The sequence below is a fragment of the Acomys russatus genome, chromosome 9, assembly GCF_903995435.1.
Source record: "Acomys russatus chromosome 9, mAcoRus1.1, whole genome shotgun sequence".
In the NCBI taxonomy this organism is placed as follows: Eukaryota; Metazoa; Chordata; class Mammalia; order Rodentia; family Muridae; genus Acomys; species Acomys russatus.
The window spans coordinates 2,590,444-2,602,792 of NC_067145.1; the positions used below are offsets into that span (position 1 = coordinate 2,590,444).

Consider the following 12,349-nt stretch of genomic DNA (forward strand, 5'->3'; position numbering starts at 1 on the left):
TCAGTCAGTAAATCCACCTAGTTTGCATCTCTTATGCCTCTGCTGTCCGTATGAGCATGGTTGAACTCAATGCCACATTGACCTGAGCAAGGGAGCTTTGAAGGGATAATCCACAGGTGCTCTAGGTGCCTCCTATAAACAGAACATGAGTTCTATTCTGGGGAACATTCTTAGTATTCACTTATTATGCATATGGTGTTTCGCCTGCATGTACACCTGCACACCAAAGAGGGCACCAGAGCTCATTATAGATGGTTGTGAGCCACCATGTGCTTGCTGGGAATTGAACTCAGGACTTTTGGAAGAGCAGCCAATGCATTTAACCTCTACGCCATCTCTCCAGCCCAACAATACACTTTTTAAGTGCATAAGTATGAGTAAACTCTTCTTGGTCACATTTAAGATATCCTCAAATCATCATTATTGAAGCATGAAATCAAGAAAACTTAATGTATCTATGGTATGTTGTCCAGCCCACATCAGCCACATTAACAGAACTTAATGTTAAGTATATGATAAGTGTAAAGTTGTTTCTGAATAATTGAAATGATGAAGGCAGGACACACCAAATCTCACTGAGTAAGCAAATTTCAGAAAGCAGATGGTACCCTAGTGCTGTGATGCTACCCTAAGGTGACTAGAAAATGAGCAGACATGAGCTCTCAGACCTCTGAGAAGGAGGGATGCACAGCTAGTGCTGAAACCCCTATGCTCTGAGTACCTGAGACCCCAAAGCTGGAGAGGAAAGCGAAGGCTGGTGCACCCGAGATGAACACAATGAAGCTAGCTGTGCGAGTCCAAGAAGGGAGAAAAGCTAGATTTGCTCCAGTTTTCAGCTTGTCAGTCTCCTGCTAGCATATCCAATTGGCTGAGCTCATGTGCAAGCTTCTGGGAAAGTAGAAGTATTGGTAGAGATCTGAGGCACACATTGCAAAGTTTGATGCAAGAGGGAGGTTTTGAAGCTGAGGCACTTTAATAACTGGTTCAGGCTACCCCTTTACCCAGTCATCATCCACACGGATGTTTCTACATGTGTTTTAACTTCTTCCTTGCACTAGAACAGGCGTTTCCATCCTGCAAGATGAACCTACGCTTCATACAAAGGAAGAGGTTCTCACCTCATCACACAATAGAAAGCTCTGACGTCCAAACAGGCATCACATCTGTTCCTGGAAGACAGTTTGTATCCTTGAGCTATATTAACTCCCTTTTAGAATTTAGTCACCGCACCCTACAAAGTTTCTCATTGCATCCCTGAAACCAAAAACTACATTTATTACAGGAAAGGCAGAGAGTTGTGAGAAATTAAAAATTGGTAACACACACAAATTCACACACATAATAAACAAGAAAGAAAATTTGCACTGCTCCAACATCCCAGGCTACCATCCATATGAATGGCTCCCACATGCCAAATGAATCTTCTCCCCTCAAGAAGACTGTAGCCCAGAGGATTTGACACATGAACATGAAGTAGATCTATGATCATTAAAAATCCTGTGGCAATCTCATTCAGTAAACACAGTCTGGGATGCAGAGCGCCAAGAAAGGCATAGATATGTGGTGCATGTGGTAGGATAACTCAAATGGATAGAAAGCAAAGTAAGGTGGTTGGAGAGATGGCTCAGTGGTTAAGAACACTGTCTGATCTTCCAGAGGTCCTGAGTTCAATTCCCAGCAACTGCATGGTGGCTCATAACCATCTATATACTGGGATCTGATGCCCTCTTCTGGAGTGCAGGTGTACATGCAGACAGAGCGCTCATACATAATATTAAAAAATAAATCTTTTTTTTTTTTTTAAAGAAAGAAAGCAAAGGAATTGGATGTGTCAAGATCATTAGCAAAATAACTCTGAGAGGAGAGTTGAGATGAAGTCTTTTGAGGATGACAGAAAATGGGAAAAGACACAAAGTAGCAATCTTATAGTTTTGCAAGTTAATTCTTGAAAGAATCACAAGAAAGTAATCATATGATGACTGGCTTGCACAAAAAAATATTTTCTTTATTTGTAAGATGATGTCTGAACAAGGTTGGGGACTCATTGGAGAAAAGGGGAGCATGTGCGAGAATGAGAATCAGTGCACCCGCTGCACAGGAGCTTGGCTTTCCCTCAGTGCTGTTACCACCAGCAAGCATCTACTCACTTGATTTGTAGTAAATCCTCTGAGGCGAAGAAGACACTAGCTTTGAGATCTGAAGGGTGTTGAATATGACTAACAGACGTTATTTATCACATTACCAAGAACCACAGAAACCAATGATGGCACACAAAATATAGGTGACAAATGCACTGCTTGTGTCCGCTTTATCAAATTATTACAAGTGGCTGAGTGTCTTAGTGCAAGAGAAATTTACTGCTGTGGTCCTTGTTCAAAATCAGGATGTGACATGTTTCAATGCTTACAGAAGCTTTGAGGTGAGATCTGTGCTGTGCCCATGCTTCTAGCTGTCCCTCAGCTTTCCTCAGTTGATAGACACTTCAAATCAAGCTCTTCTTTTGGATTCATATTCATATCTGCTTTGTGAGTCTCGGCACGTGTCACTGGACTTAGATACCTTCCCAAATCCATCACAACCCCATCTCATTGCAAACACTGGGGGCACTGAGCCTTAGACACACGTTGATGGGCCACTTGCATACAACACAACACCCTTTGTAGCAATAATGTGACTTCTACGATTCGTCAATGGGATGTCAAGGAATTCTGACACTGACCCATACTGTGTGGGGTAGAATCTGGGTTTGTCATTTGACAGGTAGTGAAACCTTTGTGCCTTGGGTTTCCTTGGGAAGGTGAATTAATGCTACAATATGGGGCTTTTGAGGATTTTAAAGAGTTAAATAAGAAAAAGAATCAAGACTTATTCTTTATCTTCCATGTCTACAGCACAGGATGTGTTCCGATGTGGTGGGTTTGGCCCATTGTGTTCACACACGGGGGACAGCACCGCATGAAGAAGACTTCTGGAGCAAGGGAATAACCCAGTCCAGAGACAGTTCTACAGTAAATTTCTAGAACAAATAATGTGTCTTTTCTGCCTCTGGGCTACAGTTTTAGAATGCTCACCCCCTCAAGCTGCTCTAGAGTGTGTAGAAACAGAATATTGTGTGGTAAAAGAACCTTTTGAAACATTAGTTTTCCCCTGTGTGCTTGCAATGGCTGCTTTTCTCTACTGTAATACACGGGGAGGTGTTATAAGAGCCCATGGAACAACTGTTTGGAAGCTACTAGTGCTGAGTAAAGGCACTAGTTAATACTCAGTGAATTGTACAAGAGACACCCCTAAATTCTCTGATCGATTGAAAAGAGCAGGAGTCATTTGTTTATATTCCCAATTTTTCAAGTAGCATATGAAACCAGGAGCCTCATTATGACATTTTTATACATATAGGTCACGTACTTTGCTCATATTTACTCCTACTACCTCCCCCCACACACAAGCTTCTCCTGTCTTATCAGCTACTCCCTTCCTCTTCTAGCTATTCCTCATATTTTCATGCAATATATGCATGCCATGTACACACATATGTGTATATACACACAAATACTCTATACCTGTACATATTGAAATGTAGACCCCTCATATGAGGGAAGTATGTGATATTCTCTCATTCTCCCCTCACATTTCCTTCTGTTGTTTCCCCCTCTCTTCCTTCTCCAAAGAAGTCTCCATTCTACTAATATGTCATAGCCATGTATGAGAGGGAACATGCAGTGATTTCCTTTCTGAGTCTGGCTTATGTTGCATATTAAGTTGATTCCCAGCACTAGTGCCCCTACACACACACACACACACACACACACACACACACACACACACACACACACACACACGCACACACACACACGCACGCACATGCATTAGCACACGCTAACACACCTATGGAGGTATTTAAAGTATGGTGCTTATACAACACTGGGGCTCATATGGAGAATCCTAGTAATAGACATTAAAATCTATCAGTAAAATAATTACTCTTTCTCACTTTGGGGAGTGCTGGGAATACAAGGCAGTTCTCAAGGCTTCCTCTATACCCTATATAGCACACCTGCCTGTCTAAGCAGTTCTGTGAATAAATGAAACTCTTAGCATCCACCTTCAGACATCATTTACAATCTCATCGAGTTCAGCAGGTATGTTCCTATTTTGCTATGAAACCTAACCAGTTTGTGATCCCTATCTTTGGTTATAGATTCATATGCCAAAGTTCTAAGACAACTTGCCAAGCTGGGTAATCATTAAATGCTACCAGAAGTCAAGCACTTGAAGAAAAATTTACCAAACAATCTTTTCCCATTCTGGGAGCTTCAAAGGGAGCAACCCTGCTTTCAGAGTTCAGGTTGGCAACCACACAAAATTAGTAGGCATATAAAGGCATTAAACTGGCCCCTGTGGATATTGCTGGTGTGGAGTTGGGTTTGTTACATTTTTTTCATCACTGTACCTCTCCTCTACCCACAGGTGTGTGTCGTGGGTTATGTTCATTTGAGACCTGCCCATCGGGGATTGCCTGGTGTCACTGAGTGTCTGCTGCTGGGTTTTCGGCTTACCTTCTTGTCATGTCTAACGAAGTAGAGACAAGCACAACCAATGGTCAGCCTGACCAACAGGCTGCACCAAAAGTGCCATCAAAGAAGGAAAAGAAGAAAGGTGTGGGCAAATGGCTCCTTTTTGGGTACCACATAAGTTTAGTCTCGGGTTTCTGCATCTCTGGCTGTGCCAACTTAGGTCCAGTTAGGAAGTTGTCACAGCATTTGATTTAATTATGTGTTTTTAATAGTGATTTTGTTTAAATGTATCATTAATTATACAACCATAACTATTGTTTAGTTATCCTGCAGTGATCTACTTAACACTTTGTTTAACTAACACTACCATTTTTGAAAAGTCAAATTTTAAGTTGTATTCCATACTTTTCTTTTGGCTTCAAGCACTGCTTGAGAGTGCTTAGTCCTTAGTCCACCAGAGCCAGAGAAGGTGTCATGTCCTTCCTTTTCACTTTGGCTTTTCCTTCAATTCCTTACTAGAAATGGAAGCATAGGCTTTGGAGAGGAGGAAAGAAAACACAAAGAAGGGATAATTTTCCACTTACAGCCATAAAGATTTACCCTCATTTCATTTGTGGTTCAAAATACCAGAAAAGTGTTTGGTGGCCTTCCCCCCGACCCCATTAGACATAAATATACCATTTATAAAACTTCACTCAAAACATTTTTTTTAAAAAGGCTCTGATGAAGAATTTTCCCAATGCCCAATTCATGTGTTCTCATGAATTTCTCATCTTCATTTTGTGTCTTGAGGAAGTGGGATTTTTTTTCTTGTTTGTTGCTTTATGCCTTTTAATATCAATTCTATATTCAATATTATGGAACATGATTTTGCTCAAAAGAATGACAGTGAAAATCCCATATCTGCTGAATTGCAATATAATTGAGATTTATGATATTCAATTTGGGAGGGATATTGAGCACATATGCTCATACCTATGGGTGACTCTTAAGTAAAAGCTTTGCCCTGCGTTTCTTTTTATTTCTTAGGTTCTGAGAAGACAGATGAGTATCTGTTGGCCAGGTTCAAAGGCGATGGTGTGAAATACAAGGCCAAGCTAATTGGTATTGACGATGTTCCTGATGCAAGAGGAGACAAAATGAGCCAGGACTCTATGATGAAGCTCAAGGTAAGGAGGGAAAGAAATCATTGTCTCTTTCATCCAAATGTCTAAAAGAGGGAATTCTATTAGTGCCTATCAAGCCATATCTCCAGCATTGGAAAAGCTTTTCTATTCACATAGTGCCTGCCAATTCTTTTCAGAGAAGCCATCATTACTCTGCGTCTTTTGAGTCCACTTCTAGAATTCCTCTTTAACCGAGGATAGCAAGAGTCTGGATGCCTTCCCTTTTGTTGTTGTTGTTGTTGTTTCATTTGGGAGGGGCATTGAGACAGGGTTTCTCTGTGTAGCCTTGGCTGTCCTGGATGGATGCCTTTTCATCTGGGTAAACCAAACACAAAGATGAACAAAGCCCACCTCTAAATTCTCCATCATTAAATGATTTTTAAAAGCTGTGGGCAGTTGTGTAAATATGTCTCCTTCTGCATGGAAGACACAGAATAGGGATTAGAACAATGGTTCAATGGGTAAGATTCTTGCCTTACAAGTGCATAGAGCAGATTTTAGATCTCCATCACCCACTAAAAATGTTGGGTAAGAGTGATAGTCCACCTGCAAACCCAGTACTCCAGAGGCAGGCACAGTATTCCGATGGCAGTGGGACTAGACTAAAGAATCAGTGAGCTCATGCTCACATGAGAGACCCTACCTTAGTATATAAAGTAGAGAGCAATCAAGAAAGATACTCAGCAGCATCCTCTGGCCTCTGTGCACATGTATACCTCACACATGTGCATATTCCAAAGTAATGAAAATCTTAAAAGAAGTCACAGAACACCCATTAACTGAGAAAGTATGCAGGTAAAATACAGGACTCTAGTTGGAAAACTGATGGTCCTTAGCTATGGCCATCCAGTGTGTTGAATTTGTTACTGTGTGTGTATGCACATGAATGTGGCCAGAGGTTGGCAATGAGTGCCTTCCTTAATTGGCTTCTACCTACTTTTTGAGACAGAATAGCTCATTGAACCTAGATCTTACCAATTTAGCTAAACTGGCTGGCCACAAGGCCCAGGATACTACCATCTCAGCCTCTGTAGCACTGAGATTACTGGCATAGGCCACAGCATCCAGCTTTTTATGTGGGTTCTTGGGGGTCAGACTTGAGTCTTCTTGCTTGAATGACAAACACTTTACCAACTGAGCCATCTTCCCAGACCCCCTGTTTCAGAATTTGAAATTTGTCTACTATGCTATTATGTGGACCTAATTAAGCAATACAAAGTTTAGCTGAGCCATCGTGTGTGTGTGCGTGTGTGTATGACAGAGAGAGAGAGAGAGAGAGAGAGAGAGAGAGAGAGAGAGAGAGAGAGAGAAATACATTAAATTTGTGAGCTTATACATGTTACATATTCTCCATCCTATTACCCTTGATGAAAAGTGCTTAATCCTTTCACAGACACCATCCAAGATGAAAACAAAGCAGTTCGTCTTTTGAAGTTTTGTAATCAGAACTATTATAGGATACTTTAAAATGCATTTCTCTTATTTTTCCCAATCTCACCAGGGAATGGCAGCAGCTGGTCGGTCTCAGGGACAACATAAGCAAAGGATCTGGGTCAACATTTCCCTGTCTGGCATAAAGATTATTGATGAGAAAACTGGGGTAAGAATTTGTACTTGCTAGCAGTTGTTGCCCACCTGAGTCTGACCATAGTTGATTTCCAGTGGGAAATGTCCTTTTCTTCCTCAATGTGGGGAAAAGAATAATATCATGGGCGACTTCTCCCAAATAGACAATACAAAAAGAGGAGTCCAGGCATCCTATGTTGAACCTCATTTCCTATAAATAATGTGAAGAAGCCCCTAACCACTCAGGGGCCACCACTGCGGCATGGTTTTTATTTCCAACTTCAGCCTGAATTAGGTTGCTCTTAGTACCTAAAGTACTTCAATGTATCGATCATGAGTGGATTTGACAGCTAGTTCACAGCCTCTAGAATGGTTTTCATCTCTCTCCCCATCCTTGCCAACCGGCAGGTGTAATTTTCTTGGCTGTCATTTCAGATTTCTTTTCCTTTCTTTTTTTCTTTGTGTTGACAATTGTTCTCACATAAAATCAGTGTTGCTTCTTTATTCTTTGATTACTTTATTCTGACCAGTACCCCAAAGCTATGGTATTTCAAGTCTTCTGCAGCACTTTTTTCCTTTTATTTTATAAAACACCATAGGATTTGTTCACTTAAAGTGTCATTTGTAGCTCTGCTACAAAACACTGTTCATAGCAAGATGCTATGATAAGATGTCTATTCATGCCTTTCACAAGGTACCTGTTATCTAATATGCAAAATCTGCCTGCAAGACTAAGGGCCTGGGCACCATGGTAACTGGCCACTCAGCTTGCTGGTCCATAGGTCCTCAGGCATCGTCGTTTTTATCATGGTCCTTTAGTTCTTGACAACTTTTAGTCTCAAGTCCTCCAGAGAATAGTAACAGGATTCTCTCATAAGCATCATTTCTTTCCCCTCCAAATATGTTCCTTTTGGCAAGTTAATTTCACACGTAAAATGATAAATATAAATTTACAACATGTATACGAAACCATGTAACATAATTTTGTTTTACAAAAAAGCTTCGTTTGACAAATCTGAGTGTCTTGTAGACTAAAGGGCAGCTGTCAGATTAGACTCTACCATTCAGAAGTATCATGTGACTTATCTTTTCAGTGATCTTTGGCATTTAACAATAAAATTCAAGATACATTTTGCCACCTACAAATTTTGCCATCTTTGAAGAGATGAGCCATGATGCAGGCTGGAAGGTTCAAGAGAGACAGGGAACATCAGAAGAAATGACCCAGTAGAGTCTCTGTAACATTTGACTTCTAATGACAAGGTCCTTCTAGGTCAGGTTGAAAATGTTTATGGCAGCATTTCACAGCTCTAGGATTTTCTGCATTCAGTCACTTTAATAAAATATAGGATGCTTGTTTGGTTATTGTCTAAGGGTCCTATGGATAATCCACCAACTTAGGCTGCTCGTTTAAGTGTGTACTTAGGAAGATAGGCTTACTTAAGGGTTTGGGGTTTTTTTTGTTTGTTTGTTTTAAAATTTTTTATTATGTTTCTTTTTAATGTATACATTTATATTATTACACATGAATAAAATAAACTACATACAGCAAGAAGAACCATGAGACAATCAGGAATTGTATAAATGTTACATTCATAGTGATTTGGCTATTTGTATTAGGCAAACTTGAAGTAAACATCTTTCCTATATTGTTAGGTCTAAATTTCTGAATGAAGATCAATATCTACCATATCTCATCTCTATTAACTTAAAACATCTATCTTGATCTAAAAACTTTGTTTGTTTGTTTGTTTGTTTTTTGAGACCAGGGTCTCTCTGTCTAGCATTAGCTGTCCTAGACTCGCTTAATTGAAAGACTAAACTATCTGGTCTTCAACCCCATCAGAGATTTGAGAAGAAATAAAACTTAAATACCTGAGTTCACCAAAAGTACAGGTTAGCAGCTTCCAAAATGAAAAAATGACTGAGACAGTTTACTGTCTGAGCAGTCACCCAACACTCTCTATAACACTGGAGCATCATCGTCAGCCTTCTGGCCCAATATATCTGACAGACATACATGCAAGGCAGAAACTATTGAGCCTGTCTTGGCAGAGTTTGGCCGTTGACTTTGCCTGCATCTAAATTTGTCTGTTTTTAGGCAGAATCCTGTCTGTGGCAGAAACGAGGACATTTTATCCAGTGGCTGGTTTGCCACATTTGAAGCCAACTCCATAAGAAGGTTTTTTGATTTTGATGCTCATCATCTTCTTTGAGGCAGGCTGGGTGTTGTCAGCAGTTAACTTGTCATGTTGTCAAATAATCTTTAAAATAATAAAAACATCTTTAAATGCCATATTCTGTAGGTCTCTGAGGCTTTTAAAGACCATATCTAACTAGTTAGCCTTACATAGCTATAGAATCATATCTATTAGACCTAGAATATATATTCTTGTGATAAAATTAGACTAGTTTTTGACATGACCATTATTTGCATCGATATACAAAATTCAATACCACTGAATTTAAAAATAGCCTTATTTGTGAGTAGCAATTAAGGCCTTGGAATGAGGAGTAGATTCAATAATCTACCTTTTATTCTATCCTCCCTCTATATTTCTATATTCCCCTTTCCTTCTTTTCAGCTTCTATCTCCTTACTTATTTACTTTCTTCCTGTTCTTTTATTTCAGGGAGCAGCTCTGACTTGGATATTTGTGCTCAGTAGATTGTTCACTTGGTCAGCTGCTTTTGCGATACTGTCTTCTTGTGTTGCCTGAGCTGGTCTTGAAGTTGTAGGATAAACTAATGCCCTGCCTGAAACTCCCAGGGAGTGTAAAGGCCACATCACTCTCAGATATCCCTCTTCTTGGAGCCCTTTCTAGCAAAAATAAATTGATCTAGCTTTGAACAAAGGCTAACAGTCTTTTTTTAAAGGCTTTACACTCTTTGTAAATGCCTTACATATGTTTCTGATAGCTGTGGTAACCAACAAGTACATTCTATATTACTCAGTGCTGTCCTTTTTATGTTCCCTTTTAAGGTAATAGAGCATGAACATCCAGTAAATAAGATCTCCTTCATTGCCCGTGATGTGACAGACAATCGAGCATTTGGTTATGTGTGTGGAGGAGAAGGCCAGCATCAATTTTTTGCCATAAAAACAGGACAACAGGTAAGCTCTAAAACATAGTACTCCTAAGGACTGGTCCTCTATTGAGAATAGAAGTGTTTGTTATTGAACAAGATTTACTGAAAACAATCTGTTAGGCTAACACTGGTTCTTTGGGCCAATCATCATTCAGAGAATACATTAGGGCTAAGAGTCATTTTTTTTTCTTTTTAATTTTTTATTAATTTATTCTTGTTACATCTCAATAGTTATCCCATCCCTTGTATCCTCCCATTCTTCCCTCCCTCCCATTTTCCCCTTATTCCCCTCCCCTATGACTGTTCCTGAGGGGGACCTCCTCCCCCTGTGTATGCTCATAGGGTATCAAGTCTAAATGTCATTTTAAACTGTCACTGATACTCATATGCGTGTAGCAAAAGAATTGTGAGGACAGACTTTCTAATTGTGCTACTAATGAATTTAGAGCTGTATTGAATTATTCCCAGAAACCTTGAAGAAATTCCAGAAATTGTCATGGAACCTCTTGTTTTGTTTGAATACTTGAAAAAGCCCTATTGTGATAACTATGTCCTTAACATTAATGAAACATTTATTAACCCTGTGTCCTTAAGTTATGAAAGCAGAAATTTTCTATAAGCCAGGGAAGGGTTGTAAATGATCTCAAGTGGAAAAAAAATATTAATGAGAACTGATTAGGGGCCAGGAAAGAGGATGAGAACAAATGCTGTTAATACTTTCTGCTATTCCAGGCTGAGCCATTAGTCGTCGATCTTAAAGACCTTTTTCAAGTAATCTATAATGTAAAGAAAAAGGAAGAAGAAAAGAAAAAGGCAAGTGCTGCTTGATAGAAGTTATACTGGACTTAAAACTTTCCTCAGGGCCATGTGTAAAGTTGAATGCCACATCTGAAGACCTGGACGTCTCTGCTTTCAAGTATAGAATTGTCTATTGTTCTTAGCAGGCAATGGTGGGATTTTGTGTTAGGAATATCTGATTTTCAGTCTCTGGCTCCTTACAAGATTCATAGTAGTTACAAGACTTAACTTGACAAAGCACTCTCTTAGTTAGGGTTTCTGTTGCTGTGAAGAGACGCCATGACCACGGCAACTCTTATAAAGGGAAACATTCCACTGGGGCTGACTCACAGTTTTAGAAATTTAGTCCATTATGATCATGGTGGGAAGCATGGTGGCAAGCAGGCAGAGATGTCCTGGAGAAGAAGCTGAGAATTCTACATCTTGGTCTGCAGACAGCAGCAGGAGACTGTGTTACACTGGCCAGTCTTGAGAATATATGAGACCTCAAACCCATTCCCTAGTGACACACTTCCTCTAAGAAAGCCACATTTCCTAATACTACCTCTCCCTATGGACCAAGCTTTACACATATGAGTTTATGGAGGGGATTCCTATTCAAAGGACCACAGCAACCTAACTTAAATCTTCAAAGTGTTCAAAACCAGTATCTATATTACAGGGGGGAGGGGAACACACAGCAAAATATACAAGACTTTGTCCCCTTGCCTATGAATCTGGCAGTATTTGTTTCCTTATCAACTTTCTTACCAAATTCATGAAATCTGCATCTTTCTTTTCAGGTTGAAGAAGCCAACAACAAAGCAGAAGAGGTAATGCTGTCTCTTTACTTCTTGGGATGAGGGTGATGTGTGGAAGCTATGTTTGCTATCTGCAAGAGCCTTTTTGCAAGTGATGGAAGCCTCCTGACTTGATCCTCTGGGCTAGGGACCAATCTTTTCATGGAAGATAAATAGTTAAATTATTAGAGATCAAGTTGTAACCACTTAATGGGAATAGCCAGGCAGGAAAATAAATTTTATGGGAATACTTCCTCAACTAAGCCCTTTAATATTTTCCTTTTGTTTTTCAGAATGGGACTGAGGCTCTGATGACCCTTGATGATCAAGCCAACAAGCTGAAGCTGGTATGTCTGTGATGTTTTGTGATTATTCCTCATTTGAACATGGGCTTCTACCTCCTGTAGATGTTACTAATACTAGACCTATATTGAATG

At 39.8% G+C, this 12,349-nt stretch overlaps 1 protein-coding gene across 1 annotated transcript in view; it reads left to right on the plus strand.

The window, feature by feature from the left end:
* Dab2 (DAB adaptor protein 2) overlaps positions 1 to 12,349 on the plus strand; it is a 53,629-nt gene that overhangs the window by 26,565 nt on the left and 14,715 nt on the right. The window contains exons 2-8 of the mRNA XM_051150931.1: positions 4,468 to 4,656; positions 5,544 to 5,683; positions 7,182 to 7,280; positions 10,229 to 10,360; positions 11,068 to 11,148; positions 11,916 to 11,945; positions 12,206 to 12,259. Of these exons, the coding sequence (XP_051006888.1) occupies positions 4,566 to 4,656; positions 5,544 to 5,683; positions 7,182 to 7,280; positions 10,229 to 10,360; positions 11,068 to 11,148; positions 11,916 to 11,945; positions 12,206 to 12,259 (627 nt within the window). The 5' untranslated portion in view covers positions 4,468 to 4,565. The remainder of the gene's footprint in view (positions 1 to 4,467; positions 4,657 to 5,543; positions 5,684 to 7,181; positions 7,281 to 10,228; positions 10,361 to 11,067; positions 11,149 to 11,915; positions 11,946 to 12,205; positions 12,260 to 12,349) is intronic.